The sequence below is a fragment of the Mustela erminea genome, chromosome 9 (genome assembly GCF_009829155.1).
Source record: "Mustela erminea isolate mMusErm1 chromosome 9, mMusErm1.Pri, whole genome shotgun sequence".
NCBI classification, from domain to species: Eukaryota; Metazoa; Chordata; class Mammalia; order Carnivora; family Mustelidae; genus Mustela; species Mustela erminea.
The window spans coordinates 65,107,590-65,125,791 of NC_045622.1; the positions used below are offsets into that span (position 1 = coordinate 65,107,590).

Below are 18,202 nucleotides of genomic sequence, written 5' to 3' on the forward strand. Positions count from 1 at the left end.
CCGCTGACTCTCGCAGTTCCGTGCCAGTAGGCCTCGCACTCTGGGTTGCATAGGTCCTGAGTAAGGACCCCAACAGGTGGTACCGGCTCTACTTCGCCCTGGTTTATATTCTGAAGTTTGTGCCCTGGGAGTTAGGGTTGTGACAGTTCCTACAACAACCTTTGGAGCTCCTGTCTGAGTCTTCTGGCACGAGGGACCCCCACCCCTCCACCGCCAAACCTTGGGACAAGCAATGCGCGCGCTACAGTGCAGAAGCCCGCGCGCGCCCGAAGAATGGGAGGGTGCAAGGGCAGCTCAGGCCCCGCCCCCTGTGCGCCTATAAAGCGGAGGAACCAGAGCCGGCCACTCAGTGGTTTCTTGGTGACACTAGGCGGAACAACTCGAGCCTTGCCACCTCTGGTTTCTCATCGCAGCTTGGACGCTAGGGTTTTGCCAGTGCCAGAGCGACGTCTCAGACTTTATATTCCCCAGATCTTGGCAGATCACCCCATCAGCAGGTAGGCGCCGCAGGCTGGGCGGATACGCTGTGTGGCGGGGGCGGGGGCGCGCGGGGAGGACGGACTTTAGAGTACTGGAAACGAGTGTAGTGGGTGAGGGTTACAACCCATTTTGTAAGGTCCTCTGTGGATTGCGTCCCATACACTGGGCCCAGCCGTGCACACCACTGGAACTGCAGAGACCCAGTCCTTTCTACTGTGTCACCCAAATTCCCAGAAGTCGAGCAGGAAACCTCTGGGAGGGAGCCTGGCTCTGGGCAGAGGCCTCCCCTGCGGGCCCGTCACCCGCCCGGCGGGTGCAAATGCCGCTGGCGCCTCTCTGCGCCCGGGCGAGATAAGCGTCTGAGCCAGCCGAGCGCAAGCTGAGTCGGCCAGCGCCCCCCACCCCCGCCCTCTGTGCCTCGCCCGGGCCCTCCTGGTGGGGTGCTCACGCTCCGTCCCTGTCTCTCCTTCCAGGGTCTGCGCATCGCCGCCAGCATGAAGCTGGTTCCCGTCGCCCTCATGTACCTGGGCTCCCTCGCCTTCTTGGGCGCGGACACCGCACGGCTCGACGTGGCGTCAGAGTTCCGAAAGAAGTGAGTCGCAGATAGCTCCGTCTCCAGTCCTTGCACCTGGGAGACGAGGGAAACTGGCTATTTGCCCCGAGGAGTTGGAAGTAGATAGGAGTCGGTCGGGACCGGGACCTCGCCTGGATGCATGCGAATCGAGTCTGTCTGTGTTTTCTAGGTGGAATAAGTGGGCTCTGAGTCGCGGGAAGAGGGAACTTCGGGTGTCCAGCAACTATGTTACCGGGCTCACGGACGTGAAGGCCGGGCCTGCCCAGAATCTCATTCGGCCCCAGGACATGAAGGGCGCCTCTCGCAACCCCCAAGCCAGGTAACTATGCCCTGCACTGAAGCTGGGTGGGCACGGGGAGATCTCCTCCACTACCCTGGCCCTAGGGGATCGTCAGGGCTGTCTGGTGGTTCAGACGGCGGTAGCAGTTTCCAGTCCCCTCTGGTCCTTGAATGGCTCGGATTCTTGGTGGCTGGGGCCAAAGCCCTGTTTGATAGGGGTCTCATGTTACCTTCCTTCCCTTCCCCAGCAGTCCGGACGCTGCCCGCATCCGAGTCAAACGCTACCGCCAGAGTATGAACAATTTCCAGGGCCTGCGGAGCTTCGGTTGCCGTTTCGGCACATGCACGGTGCAGAAACTGGCGCACCAGATCTACCAGTTCACGGACAAAGACAAGGACGGCGTCGCCCCCAGGAGCAAGATTAGCCCCCAGGGGTACGGCCGCCGGCGCCGGCGCTCGCTGCCTGTGACCGGCCCGAGCCGGACTCCGTTGCTCCCAGAGCCACTGGCGCGCAGGGCTCCGGCCTCTCGGGTGCATCAGGTGCTCGCCAACCTCATTAAGATATAAGCGCCTGTGGCAGCAGCGAACTGGAGCGCGTATGCATCTCGCCGGCGTCCCCCGACCCCCCGCCCGGGGCGGAGGGCTTCCCAGGGTCGAGCCCCTCAGCGGATGGAAACCGGGTTGAGACAGCCGGGCAGACACCAGGAGTCCGGGAGGCACGGTCCAGCGGCGAGCCCTGGCTTTGCAGGAGCCCCTTCCGCCCCGGGTGCCCGGTGGGGGCAGAGGAATTCGAGGGAGTGTCTGCCAGGCTCACGGAAGGGAAAAACTGAGAATTAAATGCTTGTGAGACCCCTAGGGACAGGGGTCGGAGTCGCTGCCGTGCCTTCCCACAAACTGATTTCTCACGGGGTGTCATCCCATCGGGGCACAAGCCCCACTATTACTTGAACTTTCCAAAACCTAGAGAGGAAAAGTGCAATGTGTGTTGTATATACAGAGGTTAACTATCAATATTTAAGTTCGTTGCTGTCAAGATTTTTTTTTGTAACTTCAAATATAGAGATATTTTTGTACGTTATATATTGTATTAAGGGCATTTTAAAGCAATTGCATTTCCCCTCTCCCCACTTATTTTAATACGTGAATGTCTCAGCGAGGTGTAACGTTTGCTGCGTGAAATGTGTGAGGGTGTGCGTGAGAGACTGATTACCTCTTTTGGAAGAAGGAAACACCGTGTCTCTGTATAATCTATTTACATGAAATGGGTGATAAGCGAAATAGCAAATCAATAAAGTGTCTCGATGCTGATTAATTTTGGGCTCATGAGTCTTGGGAGGGTCCCAGTGCGTCCGGGAGCCTCCGGCTCCCGCCGCCCCGCGTGGGACGGTGGCACGGCTCCGCGCGCGCTAGCTGGAGGGTCCCCCCGCGGGCCGAGCTGTCCCGAGCGCTGCTCTCCTTTTGAGACGCACGCAGCGCGCCTGTTCTGCGAGCGGGTCCGTGCTTCGCGGAGGCCCCTAAGGTCGCATCCTCGCGTGGCGGCTGGGCCTGGCCGGGCGGGGTAGGTGTTAGCCCTAGTGGGGAAGCGAGCCTGGACTCTACGGGTTGCGCAACAGAGTCCCAGATTTTACGGAGTTGCTTGCGGAACCCCGCGCAAAAGCGCGCTTCCGAGAGTTGGGGTGGTCTCCGAGGCCTTCTAAGTGAGGAGTTGTTCCAAGTTGCCGCGGTCTTAAAGTTAGAAACTACTCCAGCAAAACGTTCGCACCGCTCGGGGAATTGGGCAGCGGCGCCAGTAACCCCTGTCCTCTGCCTGCCGGGTGCCCCAGCGAGCCAGCCGGCTCATCAGTGAGGCTGTGGCGCCCCCAGCCGGCTGGCTGGGAGCCGCCCGAGGGCCGTCAGGCAGTACGTGCGGTTTAATAAGTCCTCCTACGTGGGAGTCAGCACACAGCCTTAATGAGAGAGGAAAGAAAAAAAACAGTTTGCAGATGCCAACCAAGGCCGGCCCCCCCAGACCTGCACGGCGGCTCCCTGCTCTGGGACCGTGACTCAGCGCCCACACGCTGAGCAGCGTGCAGCTGCTGGCCGGAGGCGGGGACGAACGGACGTGCCGCCGGAATCGTGCGCCTCTGACGGCCTGAGACCTTCATTGTTCCGCCTCCCCTTGCCGTTCTCCTCTTCCTTCCTCCTCGCCAAGCCTTCGCATTTTTTCTTCACTTCTCCCCAGCATGCCTTTTGCTCCCTCCTTCCTTCCCCTCCTTGCTTTCTTTCTGCCTTATTATCTTAGAAGTGTGACCCCAGGTCCGGTCATAGAAGCTGGACACTAAGCTTCAGTGAGTGACTAGAAGGTCAGGGGACACGGAACAGTTAGGACAGAAGGGGAGGCTAAGAGGAAGCGCCCCCCCCGCCCCCCATTTTGATTTTCCTGTCCCATTTGTGTCATCCAATATCCTGAAGACCCAGGTTGGAGACCAACTGCTTGATCTTTTCAGAGAGTTTCCCTGGCCTTTCTACTTCAAAGCATGGCTGAAATGTTGGTGCTTATAGGTGATCTCAGATACCTGCCTGAGAAAATTTGAGTTTGGGGAATGGAAATGTTTCCAGGGAAGCCCTACCTTCTCCAGGACCTTTTGCACCAAGTGCCTTCTGACGGCCAGAGAGAACTCCTTTCAGAAAAAGCTTGCATATGCAGTAAAGGAGATAGGTCTTAGGTCTGGGGTTCAGAGACAACCTTCTGAAGCAGTTTCAATTCAGAAGAAAGTAGATCCTAGCACCTGGAATTTCCTCAAGATCACACAAAGCCTCAGTTTTGCCCACCTGGCCCTTGATAGTGTCCATCTTCATACAGCTCATTGACCTATTTGATCTCTATGATTTTGTGAGAATCATCAAAATTGAGGAGGTTGCGAATGCAGCAACTGACCATCCTCGTCCTCAAGGGCCTTTTAATAAATACTCAGAATTCTGTTTCAGGCATTGTTAAAGATACAGGGCATGTATGAATGAAAGAGCAACCAAAAACTCCAGTTCTGGAATTTCTATGCCAGTGAGTGGTTCTGGGTGGTCTGAAGGGGTGACAGAAGCTGCAGAGAGGAGCAAACACTTCAGCCTCGCAGACAGTGGTTCAGGATTAAATATCCTTTTCCTAGCACCAAGGTTTGTCCTACAGCCACAGAGTCCTCTAGCCAAACCTCACCCTGGCAGAACTTCAGGCTGCAGACAAAGCTGCCAAAGGCAGGTTGGGCACTAGCTTAAGGCTGTTCTGAGCAGGGAACAGGCATCTAGCCTTTAGCCCAGGGAGTCTTATGACTCCCTTCAGGGAATCCAAGGCAAGTGAAGGGGATGGTTCATCTCTGAAAGATGCAGCTGGTCAGCTAGAATCCTTCCCAACTGAAAATTTTGTGATTGGAGACCTGTCTGAACAGATCAGGGACCCTCCTAAGACCAGTGCTGTACAAGTTCTGAATTGACTGAAGGTCACCATCAAGCCCTAGGACCTTCTGTGTGAGCCATTCAACCTACCTTCTGGATTTTTTTTTTTTCATAAGGTGTTGAAGCCTGTCAGGATAAGGCCTCCTGACGCCAAGAACACATCGTTTATCAACAGCGATGAGTCATTTGTGAGCTGATTCGACATGTCCTCAGCTGAGGAGTAGTCACAGCTTTTATCTTTAGCTACTGTAGCTGGCTGTGGGAAGGGTACGATCCATTTGCAATCAGACAAAGAGTACTGGGCAGTTTCTTGAGAAGCCGACACCTTGACTAAATAGCCAAGGGTGGAAGGGGGTTATGGAGAGGATGGAGCTTGCTTCTTTTTTTTAGCACCTGTTTTGCATCAGACGTCCTCTTAGCCACTTTGTACATGTTATCTCATTTAATTCTTGTGGCAGCTTTCTCAAGTAGGTGTTGTTATCTCTATCTGCAGATAAGAGAACTGAACCTCAGAGACACAAAGCAACTTAGCCAAGGTCACACAGTGAGTAGTAAGCACTGGAGTCTGGCTTTGCACCCAAGCACGACGGGCTATTTTAATGCTATAAAGCCATGGAGAGTAAGTGGGATAATTTTAACATTTGGACTCTTAGGCCAGATGTCCCCAAATGTCCTCTAATATGAGGATGGCTTGGGTAGGTGATTTACACCTGTGGTTCTGGAAGATTTACAGGAGGCTGGTAGGACTGGAAAGGAAAATGTCTTTGGTGGTATGCTCAGTGAGTGCAAAATAAATAAATAAAGTGAGTTTTAAAATTCTTGGTCCGGGTTTGAAGCAGGGGTTATAAATCAGGAATAGCTTTTTCCCCCCTGAACGAAGCCACTGACCTCTTTGGTTTTCATTGCCAAATATAGTTAGAACATACACTGAAGGCCTCAAGAGCTGGCTTCTGAGGGGGAAAGCTTTCTGAGCTATTCCTGGCCAAACACAGTCCCACTCTGTAGGTCTTGAGTTGCCTGTAAGAACACCTGTGTCTACAAAGCTACAAATAGAGTTTCTACCCTTGAGGTGGAACCTTTTGTCTTTGGCAATTGTTGCCCAAAACAGCTTTACAGAGGCTGTTGTAAACTGACTGTTGTAAGTTGACTGCTTGCTTCCTTCTCTTCTCCCCAGCCAAGAAGGAGACGGCCTTGTTTTCCTGGGTCCCACTGAGGTTTCCACCAAAGCCAGATTGGAGGCTTGGTCTCCATTTGCATGGGAAGAAGGGTGAGGCTAGATAGCTCTCTGGTGGTCCCACTGGTCTTGTTTCAGAGCTATTTTGGAACATTCTGGAAAAACAATAAAATGACTGTGACCACAAAGGCAGATGAATTTAGTAGGTTATTGTACATTTATCCAACAGCAGGAAAGTACTTCTGATTATTAAGATGAATTTTTAAAACACAAAAAAATGCATACTTATTACACAATAGTTATTCAGTGCAGAAAAAAGGATTCACCTTTCATACCACTCTTAGAAATAGCCACTATTAATATGTTAGGATAGACCCATTTATACACATACTTTTGAAAACTGAACTCAAGTACGCAGAGCTGAATTAAACATACTCCCCAGTTTAAGGCAAACTGTCATTACCAGTCTATGCAGGGCTTCTCTCTTGTTTTAATTATTTATTTATTTTTTCCTCCTTTAATTTCCATACCCCATTCCACCTCCTTCAGAGGAACACTCTTTAACATATCTTTGTGATATTATTATCTCTCTTTCTCTGTTCTTGATCCTTTTTTTTTTTTTTAATTTATTTATTTGACAGACACCAGTAGGCAGAGAGGCAGGCAGAGAGAGAGGAGGAAGCAGGCTCCCGGCTGAGCAGAGAGTCTGATGCGGGGCTGGATCCCAGGACTCTGGGATCATGACCTGAGCCAAAGGCAGAGGCCTTAACCCACTGAGCCAACCAGGCGCCCCTGTTCTTGATCCTTTTATTCCATTGGGTTTTTTTTTTTTTTCCCTATTGATTTGAAACACTACCTAATGATTAAGAATTTTAAAGTCTGTCATATACAAACATTCCTTTTTTTCCTTTTTGTGTTTTATTTTTTGCCATATAAAACTTACAGATATTTATATCATCAAAGTTGTCAATTTCTGCCATTGTTGGCTAGCTTAGGAAGTCCTTCTCTGTCTCACTATTTTAGAATAATCGTTTATTTTTCTTCTAACACTTTCATAATTTCATTTTGTATTTTAAACATTTTAATGCAACTGGAGTTTATTTTGGTATACAATGTGAGGTAGAGATTTAACGATTTCTTTTCTCCCAATTTGTTAGCCAGTTATCTAACACATACAAGTAGTACACATTTTCTGCAGGATTTGAGAGGCTTTCTTCATCATATAGTAGAGAAGTTTTCAAGCTGCGTTCTACAGACCCACAGGATTTTCCTGAGTAATTTGTGTGGATTCCTGGGGAGACAGAGAGGAAGCAAAAGAGCCAGACTCTTGCTGCTGCTTCCAGAAGGAACAGTTCTACTCTTTTTTTGTTGTTGTTTTATACATTGTGGCTCTATTTCAGATTTTATATTTCATTTTTATTTATTTAAAAGCTCTTGTTTTTATTATTTTTAAAAAATATTTTATTTGGGGTCCCTGGGTAGCTCAGTGGGTTGAAGCCTCTGCCTTCAGCTCTGGTCATGATCTTAGGGTCCTGGGATTGAGCCCCCGCATCGGGCTCTGTGCTCAGCAGGGAGCCTGCTTCCTCCTCCCTCCCTCTCTCTCTCTGCCTGCCTGCCTACTTGTGATCTCTGTGAAATAAATAAATAAATAATCTTTTAAAAATACATTTTATTTATTTATTTGACAGAGAGGGAGCATAAGCAGGGGGAGTGGCAGGCAGAGGTGCTAGAAGCAGGCTTCCTGCTGAACAGGGAGCCCCCTGTGGGGCTTAATGCCAGGACCCCGAGATCATGACCTGAGCTGTAGGCAGATGCCCAGCCAACTGGGCCATCCAGGTGCTCCTCCACTTCAGATTTTATTTGAAGAAGGAGTTCATCTGTTTGCAAATCAGTAATATAACAACAAAAAATTTTAAGTTTCTATTTTGATTGTAGTTAACGTACAGTGTTATATTAGTTTCAGGTGTAGGATTTAGTGATTCAACACTTCCATACAACACCCATGCTCATCAGGACAAGTGTACTCCTTAATCCCCATCACCTGTTTCACCCATCCCCCACAAGCCCTAAATTCTTAAACAGTAAATATTCGAATCTGTTTCTGGTCCTTTTTTCCTCTTCTATTGTTCAATCCATCTTTTTCTGTACCAGTTTGACAATTAAGAGAATCATTATTCAACTTTTTTTTTTTAAAGATTTATTTATTTATTTATTTATTTATTTATTTGACAGACAGAGATCACAAGTAGACAGAGAGGCAGGCAGAGAGAGAGAGGAGGAAGCACGCTCCCCGCTGAGCAGAGAGCCCGATGCGGTGCTCGATCCCACAACCCTGAGATCATGACCTGAGTTGAAGGCAGAGGCTTTAACCCACTGAGCCACCCAGGCGCCCATTATTCAACTTTTTAAATTTATGCAAAAAAATAGAGATAATAATGAGTGCTCATGTACCTATCATTAAAATCTAGGGGCATCTGAGAGGCTCAGCCAGTTAAGCATCCATTTTTGGTTTAGGCCATGATTTCATGAGATGGAGCCCCCAGCTGGGCTCTGCCCTGGGCATGGAGCCTGCTTGGGATTATCTCTCTTTCTGCCCTTCCCCTGCCTCTCCTCCCCTTAAAAAAAAAAAAAAAAAAAAAAAATCTGACACTTAACCAGGGTTGTCTGGCTGGCTTGGTTGGCGAAACACACAACTCTTGACCTCGGGCTGTAAATTCTTGCCCTACATTAGGTATTGAGTTTACTTAAAAATAAAATTTAAATTAAAAAAAAAAACTAACACTTACCAAGATTTTGCGGTGCTTAATTCATCTATCCCCTTTTGTTTTGTATCTTGCCAAAGAATCTGGTTTTCTTTTCTTTCCATCCATCCTTCTTTTTTCCTCAGACATTGTATCATTTCACCCTCACACACACTTATGTATACATCTGTTTTTTAAAAAAGAACATTTTCTTACATAACCAAATGCTATTGTCACACTTAACGTTAACAGTAATTTTGTGGTATCATCGCATACCCAGTCCATAATCAAATTTGCCTTATTGCCTCAAAAATGTCTTTTGACAGTGGTTTGTTCAAAACAGGCTCCAAACAAGATTGTTCCATCTCTAAAGTTTCTTTTAATCTAGAGCAACCGCCCTCCCTTTTGTTTCCCGCTATTGACTTGTTGAAGAAAACAATGTTTTAATAGTTGTCATTTAGAGCTTTTATTATCAAGATAAATCCTGATTCTCCACTTCACTCTGCTTGGGGAAACTCAGCCAGAACATCCTGGCCTGTTCACTTGTCAGGGTGGGGCGGGGCCCTAGAGTGGTCAATGTTGCAGTGTTTCTTATGGGAAGAGAGTATCTTGAAATGTTAATCTCTGTACTTTTCTTTGCTGCAGTCTTTCCACTTGACCTTTCCCCTAGTAAATCCGAGGCATTGCCTGGAGGAGAATTAGGATTGGTACACCAGGAATGCAAAGAGAATGAAACAGTCAACGTTCAGTTTTCTGACTTTTAAAATAGCCTCTTGAAGCCCACATCAAAAACAATAGTTTTGAAAGCCAAAGCCTTTTATTTGCAGAGAACCAGGTTTTGTTGAGAGAAGAAAAAGCCCTTGAGAATCAAAACGAAAGGCCCGGAAGCAGGAAGGATTGGGTTTTGCCCTCAGGACACATTGGAAAGAGTCTAGAAAGAGAGCCAGACTTCACCCAAGCCTTCCCTAATTGGGGGGAGGGCAGGGACCTTTGAGGTTGGAGGGAAGCCTGGAGAAGAGCCCCACTGAGAAGAGGGCAGGACAGTACCTTTCAGAGACAGCTGGCCGATCAGCCCCAGGAGTCCTGTAGAGGGAGCCTGATCAGTGCCAGGAACTCATCTGCATTTTGAGTGAGTCCCCCTTTGCTGAGCCAAAGAGCCATGTTAGTTTTTTTTGTTTGTTTGTTTGGTTTGGTTTTAATTTATTTTTATTTCTATTTTTTACCACTGCTGTTGGTGGGAGCATCTTTCAGCAGCAGCAGCCATACTCAGGGGCCCAGGAGAAGTGACACTTACCTCTGTCCGGTTAGTATTGAGCCCCATTTTCTTTACTCCGTTTAGTAGAAGACGTTAATAAGTCACCCCCGGGTTCTTAGATCAAAACATGGGTACTTTACACGAAAGGGGGCAGTTCAGAGCTGAACAGAGAGCCACCCACCTCTGTATTTGGGAGGGACTGGACACCGGAACACTCAGTGCGTTCTATTCACAAGTCCCATGTGGGACGGAATCTCCCAGTCGACTTCATGCTGCTCTAGTTTTTGTCTCAACTTGCTGGGTTTCTTTCTCCAGTCGAAGCAATGATCCTTAGCCTCTTTCTGTTAGGATCACTTCGTGGAGGGGCGCCTGGCTGGCTCAGTCCGTGGAACATGGGACTCTTGGTCTCGGGGCTGTGAGTTTGAGCCCCAAGTTGGGTGTAGAGATTATTTAAGGGGCACCTGGATGGCTCAGTGGGTTAAGGCCTCTGCCTTCAGCTCAGGTCATGATGGGATCGAGCCCCGTGTCGGGCTCTCTGCTCAGCAGGGAGCCTGCTTCCCTCTCTCTGCCTGCCTTTCTGCCTGCTTGTGATCTCTGCCTGTCAAATAAATAATAAAATCTTAAAAAAAAAAAAAATAAGATCTGTGGGGCGCCTGGTTGGCTCAGTGGGTTAGGCCTCTGTCTTTGGCTCAGGTCATGATCCCAGGGTCCTGGGATCCAGCCCCACAGGGGGCTTTCTGCTCAGTGGGGAGCCTGCTTCCTCCTCTCTCTGCCTGCCTCTGCCTACTTGTGATCTCTGTCTCTCAAATAAATAAATAAATCTTTTTTAAAAATCTGTATTTCAAAAAATCAAATCAAATCACTTGGAGTGCTTAAAAAAAATATATATATATATATATTTTAAATCAAATCAAATCACTTGGAGTGCTTAAAAAATATATATTATATATATAATATAATATATATTATATATTTATTTTTATTGTATTTATTATATATTATTCGATTGTTTAAAAAATATATACATATTATATATATATATACACATATATATATATATATAAATAAAACACTAGGCCCCATCCCAAACCAACTGAACTAGATTCTCAATGGGGCATATTGCCATTGTGTGATTGTGGGTAAAATTTTATCTGTGTGAGACCACTTAACTTTATTTGGCCCAGACGTTATTTTTAGGACCTATTTAGCCAAAGCGCTTCCATCCAGCTAAACAATAATTTTGTTGTTTAAAACTTCAACTATCCCTGCCTCCCTTACCCCAGAGGACTTACTTAAAAACAAGTCCCGGGGGGCGCCTGGGTGGCTCAGTGGGTTAAAGCCTCTGCCTTTGGCTCAGGTCGTGATCTCAGGATTCTAGGATGAGCCCCGCATCGGGCTCTCTGCTCAAGCAGGGAGCCTGCTTCCTCCTCTCTCTCTCTCTGCCTGCTTCCTCCTCTCTCTCTCTCTGCCTGCCTCTCTGCCTACTTGTGATCTCTGTCAAATAAATAAATAATAATAATAATAATAAAAAGTCCCGGAAACCAGTCCCAGGTAACAAAGCCCAAATACAAGGGTGGGTCAGGCCAGGTGGAGACATCCAATCAGTGGGGAGGCTCACACTGTCTCCCTAGTTACCAAGGAGTATGGGCCCCGCCCTTTGGGCACCTTTTGGGCACCAATTCTGACCAAGGTGATAGGCTGGTTCAGATATCTACTGGGGTGAATTGTAATTCAATTGGTCATTTATGTGTGACCTAATATGACTATGCAGCTTTCTCTGTGTGTTACAAGTTCATTAGCCACCTGTGTGTGGCCTGGCCCAACCACATGGCCTTTGCCCTTAAAAGCTAGTCTGTGAAGCAGAGAGAGGTCGCCCTCTTTGTAACAGGCGTGGCCCCGAACAAGCTTGGTGCGAAATAAAGCTTTGCTTGACCTTCGCTTTGTATCAGTCTCGCTCCTTTGATCATGGACCCATTATTGGGGAACCCAACAGTTATCACTCTCAAGCCATTTCAAAAAATGTACCCCATTGATCATAACAGGCTGAGACCAAAAGTTAGTTTATATATTTAGTTAGTTATTGAGTTGTTCGTTTTAGATTTAGGGTTGTATCCAGTAACACAGCCAGGAATAGAAGGGTTAACTGCAGCCAGCTGGGACAGGTGTTTGGAGAGAAGACCAGCTGCAGGTGATGGGAAGAAGGCCAGCCCAGGGTGAGGTAACAGAAAACAGATGGTTTTGCTGTAAGGAATTGGCATCACGAAGGAATAGCAGGAAGTAACAGGGCATCAAGAATGGCAGAGAACACAGCAGTGGGCATTCTAGAAGCATATGCTAGGCAGGCCCCAGGGAAGTCCACCTGTAGAAGGCAGAGAGGGGACGCTGCTGCTCGTCACACTTTGTCAAGGGCTGAGTTGTGTCTCCCCTCCCCTTCAATGTCATATGTTGAAGTCTTACCCTTAGAATCTCACAATGTGACTGTCTTTGGAGATAAGGCCTTTAAAGAGGTAATTAAGCTAGAATGAGGTCTTGTGTGTGAGTCTTAATCCAACAGGACTGGTGTCTTTATGCCAAAAGGAGATTAGCACATAGATAATGGGCAGACGGAAGAATGATCCTGTGAGGCCAGGGTGAGAAGGCAACCATTTGCAAGCCAAGAGGAAGACCTCAGAAGAAACCAGACCAGTTGGCACCCTGGTGTTGGACTTTCTGCCTCCAGAACTGTGAGGAAAAAAAAAAAAAAAATCCATTGTTTAAGCCACCCAATTTATGGCATTTCGTTCTGGCAACCTTAGTAGACTAAGAATAACTGCTGTTAAACAGATTGGCAAGAACAGGGCAGGGCAGTAGTCCCAGAGGGTATCTTGTCCTGGAGCTCCACCCCAGACATACAACAAGGGTCAGGGAACCAGCACTGGATTACTGATTATAAGTGTTAGCACGATGTCATTCATTCAGCCATTCAATCCATCCATCCATCCATCCATCCATCCACAATCTTTTACTAAGCTCCTACTCTGTCATGAACCCTGTTCCAGGCATTAGATATACAGCTCTTACGGTGGTCCAGATGAGAGATGATGTTGGCTTGGATGAGGAGGGTAGCCATGGATCAGGTAATTAGACACGAAAACAGCCCAACAGGGAGATGATACTCCTTTAAGACTCCCTGACCTGGCAGGGACCTATCTACATAAGGGTTTGAATGACTTCATTTTCAGGGAGAAGGAATTGTGGGAACGGGGCGCAGGTGGCTTACTTAACTCATGCAGGTAAATGATTTGTCTCCTTGGCAGAAAGGAAAGTTTCAGTTTACACAAGGTTTTCACTGGCACCGAGGTCAACAAATGTGGACACTTCCCCTGAATGGCTCCATCTCATGTTCTTTAATTTAACACACGACATTCCAACTTTATCTTAACTTTACTAGTTTTTCAAAAAAGTCAAAGTTTCTTTCCCAGCCCATGTTTCAGTGGAAAACTCCAGCGTTTCCAGGCAATAACTCCATCATCTGTGCCACTGTAGACAACCATCAGATAAACTTCCCTAATTCATACCACATCTGCTCTCCCAGCTCTCTATGACCTGGAACAGAAAAAACAACCCTCCAAATTATTTTTTCCCAAAATAAGCATTCATCCTGAATTTCCCCCACCAATTTTCTATTAAATGAGAGAAAAATTGTCAACACTGAATCATCCAGCTTTTATTAAAAGCTGGGAAGTCTTTCAAAAACTTTCAGAATAAACTGTCCTGTTAAACATGACCAGGAGATAGTGGGAAATAGTGACATCTGTGGGGTCCCTGTTGATACCTTTGCAGACTCTGGTAACTGGGGACTGCCTGGATATAGGTATCCTTTTCTACTTTATCACTGTGGAGGACTCATTACCCCATTATTTGAAAAATTAGAGTTATGGGAGAGCCCGCACTGATTTGCACTCTGGCCTCATTTTATTCAGCAGACAGCATGGGGGAAAAGTAAAGGACATAAGCTTTGAAGTCAGACCACCTTGAGTGTGCAAATGGATTCTTTCTCCTCCTCACCCTATAATTTTGGGCAAATCCCTTAACCCAAGTCTCAGTTTCATTAGCTATAAAGTGGGGATAATAATATTTCCCTTATAGGCTTGTTGTGAGGACAATGTGAATGAAAGCATCAGCCCCGTGCCTGACAGTGTAGTAGATGCTCATTAAATGCCAGCTGTTTTTAATAGTAACAAGGATGTGCTGATGGGGGGGAAAGGGAAAAAAAAAAAAAAAAAGCACCCTGCTCTTTCCGTGTTGCCAGAACCCCAGGCTGAAACAGTGGCCCTTACTACCTCACTTTGGATTAATCATTTTTAAAATGAGGAGATGAAATCAATAACCTTAAGTATCCTCCCCTATAGCTCCAACATTCTAAGATCTTCTATTCAGGGGGAAAGGAACAGCGAAGAGCAGAAGGAATTAAAACATCCTTTCTGACTAGTTGCTCTAGAGGGCCAAGCTGTGTTTCACTAGGACATCCGGTTCTGAAGCTTATAGGATTATGTCTTTTCAAGAGAGCTTGGAGGAGGCGGGGGCCTGGTTGGAGAGTACCAGTCAGCTTCATGGCTGCGAAAACACTTTTTTCTTCAGGGTAATAAGATGAGAACAAAGGGACGTTTGACCTTTTCAAGATGTTTTTTAATGCAGAATACAAGGTATGCACATAATCTTGTTTTCTGACCAATCCTTTAAAAAAATTTGGCATATTAATGACTCTACTTAAAAGCACTGAAGAGGAGAGCCAGAAGGAAACTTTTTCTTTCTGAACAATGACTGAAAAGGGAATTCTAATGAATATTTTGGCATACATATCTCATTTTCTGGCTGCTTCAGGACCCAAGAGCCAGTAGGTCATAATTAAAGCCAATAATGGCAACTCCAGACAGTTGTCCAAATATTTTCCTGGTGCTGTCAATTCTCTGCATTAAATGATTTAACATCATATTAGGGGAGTGTAAAACATACATGCAGAGAGGGAATTAAATGTTGATACGAATTCTGGAACATTTGCCGCAAGTTGCCCCCAAAGATATTGTTTATTACATTCAAAGGAATTACAGAATGTTTTCCTGAGTAGATAATTTTAAAGGACCCTTTCCATGCAGAGAGCTGTGAAGTTTGTCCTTAAGTCCTCAGAACTAGAGCATATTTTCTGCAGGAAAGAAAAAATCATGTGCTCGGGGCTGAAACCCTGTGTTATGTAAATAAATGAACTTCTCCTACCCCTACACCTTTCAGGAGTGTTCTCTTTGATCACTAGTTGCTGCTAATGCTGCCGATGTAATTATGTAACTCACAAAAGGCCAAAGCTACTCACTTTTCTGTCAGTTCCACTTCCAAAAAGAAAACCCAAAAATATATCTTGTTTGTAAATCTGTTTAGGATCTTGGAACGAGGTCTTCAATTTTGTCTTTTTGTCTTTTTCTTTGGTAGCAAATTTTGTGACTTTAAAAATAATGACTACACAAAATCCTCCAGCCCCATGTACACCCTCCTCCACCTCTCTTTTTTGATCAGTAAGAGAATTTCCTCCGGGTTGGAAATTAGGCAGCTCATAAAGTAAGTCTGAGAGAGGGGCGCCTGGGTGACTCAGTTGGTTAAGCGTCTGTCTTCAGCTCAGGTCATGATCCCAGGGCCCTGGGATCAGCCCGGCACTGGCTGTCAGGCTCCCTGCTGGGTGGGGAGTCAGCTTCCTCCCTCTCTGCTGCCGGCCCCCGCATGTGCTTGCTCTTAAGTAAAAATCTTAAAAATAAATAAGTAAGTAAGTAAGTAAATAAAGGAGGTCTACGAGAGCACAAAGTACCATTTGGAGATGAAATAAACTGGCCAGTCAATTCTTAAAGACAAAACTGGATTTACTCTGCAAAACAGTTCAGCAAAAATTCGGGCTCCCGACTCCAGTGCTGTGCTGTGGCAATGGAAACTTTCCAGCCACAGCTTGAAGTTGGGAGCCAAGCACAATACTAAGGCAAGGAAGACATTTGAGGCCCAACGAGATGGTGACTTTGGCACCATCTGCTCTTGAGTCCAGAGCTACAGCGGCTGTAAGGTGGTGAGGTGCCTAAACCTCTAGGTGCCCCAGAGACCAGATTTGAAAGCCCCTTGTCTCCCCCATCTTTCTCCATCCGCACGTTTCACCCCATGGATTACATCCTAAGAGGTGGTGAAAATGCTGTGAGGTGTATACACGATTCTCAGGCATATTGTTGCGTAATCATGCTTGGGTTTCTCTGAAGCCTTCCCCATTAAATGTGAGCGGCTCCTTGACGATGGTTGGGCAAGAGAACAGGAGACTCAGGGCCACAGTCTGCCTCTGTGATTGGGCAGTTCTGCGGCAGTCACTGTCCTGCCTGACCTACAGACCCAGGCAGGCATCCAGCTTGACGTTGGGAGAACTTTTTGGATTCTTTTGTCAAAATGCACAGAGTCCACTCAAGAAAGCTCTATATTCTCCATTGGACAAGACGGCAGTGTGCCAGTTTCTGGGCCAGCTGGCTGACTCCGAGATGGGGGGATTATTCCGTGACACTTTGTTTTCATTCCAGGCCAAAGGATAAAAAAATGTGAAACTTTGCTGCCACCTGCTGTTTTCTTCAGAATACATTCTTGAATGACTCTAGGATGGTTACGCTTTGGTTTATTTTAGCAAAATACCTTGAAGAATTTGGGGGATTTCAGAATATATGTTTGTGTAGTTGGATACCATCTGGCCTGTCATTTCCTAGGATGGATTGTTGGGCCACACAGGTGGCTTCCTTCTTTTTGGCCATTAAGTCTTATCTGTCTCATCTCTTGGGATAAGCTAGGCAGGGGACAGGAGGGAAGGGCAGATTCCCTGACTGACCCCGGACAACATTCCAAGGGAGTCCACACATGGCTCTGAGCAATGAGACTTAGGTGTGGAAGTCCTTTCCTCAGGGGGCCATAATGTTATGGAAGTCATAACTGAAGGCACATTCCCCAAGCCTAGACTGTTCTCCCAGGGGAGTGCCAGTGGTGGTATCCCTTGGGAAGTACTTTCCTCAGCAGAAGTGGCTGTAAACCTTGGGATGAGATTCTTTTGTGATGTCTCAGAATGTTTTCTTGGTCTTCCTTGAGGAAACAGAAGCTGATTAAGAAAGTGGGTACCCCAGGAAAATGAAGGTAGTCCAGATTGATTCACTCTCGGGGAGAATTCTTGAGCTCAAGTTAGATGAACAGAGTGAGCAGAACAGGGAAAGAACATAGGAAGAGTTAGTAGTCATAAGCTTCCATGGGCCTGGGAAGGCCCTTTAGTCATCTTAGTAGAGGCACCGAGAGCACAGAGATGTCCTAATCTTGACTGTATTAGTAGTTGCTTCTGTTCCAAATCAGGAAGTGGGATTTTCCTTTTGCATTCTCCAGGAAGATCCATTTGTATGTAAATGAGTTCTTTTCCATTGTCTTCTAAGAATTCCTTCAACCGGGATCTTTTTATTGGCAGAGATTAATGAATCTATTAAGTATTTTTTTCATACAATTTTAAGTGCCTATTCCTCTTCTTTAAAAGAAAAAAAAAAAAGGTGAGCTCTGGGGTGTCTGGGTGGCTCAGTTGGTTAAGTGATGGACTCCTCTTCTCAGCTCAGTTTTGAGCTCAGGGTCCTGAGTTCAAACCCTTCTTTGGGCTCAAAAAAAAAAAAAAAAAAAAAATCCGGGACTACCTAGATGGAGGGAAATGACGCTTGATCTTTCTCCTATCAAAGAGAAAAGATGTCTCAGTGTTACTAATAGGCATTGAAGCTCCGTGATAATCTATTACTCAGTGTCTGGCATGATAGTTGGCATGTGGTAGCACGTTTGTTGAATGAATGATCACACTTACCACCCAACACCCATTTTCTTGCCCATACATCTGTGAGATCTACTGGGGAGGAATGGGGGTAGCAAGGAGCGGAATGAAGACTTTTAGAGTTAATAAAGTGCAAAGTCAGTAGGAAGAGTAAATCATAGCAACTAGAATGCTATGGTAGGAGCAAAACTAATACCGTATAAGCTTCAAAATATATGTGTATCACTTACAAATTAAATATAATTCTTGGGAAGAAAACCAAACAAGGAGGCTGTAATGTACGAAATTCCTCCTTCCATGTCTCATTTCCCAGACGTTACCACGGTTCCTGTTTTGCATAAGCCTGTTTACGTTCCACATATTTTCTTGTTTATGTCCCCACTGGTCTTTCTTAGGATCTCGTAAAGGCTTTGGATAAGCTCTGGCCTGTCTTCTC

General features: G+C 46.5%; 1 protein-coding gene across 2 annotated transcripts; it reads left to right on the forward strand.

Annotated features, from left to right (window-relative positions):
• The first annotated feature begins 338 nt into the window (after nucleotides 1-338).
• Nucleotides 339-2,645, forward strand: ADM (adrenomedullin). Of its 2 annotated transcripts, none has more exons than XM_032359353.1 (4): nucleotides 339-497; nucleotides 954-1,072; nucleotides 1,224-1,373; nucleotides 1,585-2,645. In XM_032359353.1, exons 2-4 carry the CDS (start codon nucleotides 975-977, stop codon nucleotides 1,898-1,900), a joined length of 564 nt encoding a protein of 187 aa, XP_032215244.1. In that variant the 5' UTR covers nucleotides 339-497; nucleotides 954-974; the 3' UTR covers nucleotides 1,901-2,645. The 2 variants fall into 2 exon arrangements, with proteins under 2 accessions (XP_032215244.1, XP_032215243.1); XM_032359352.1 differs by having other exon boundaries at nucleotides 340-497; nucleotides 1,582-2,645.
• The last annotated feature ends 15,557 nt before the right edge of the window (nucleotides 2,646-18,202 follow it).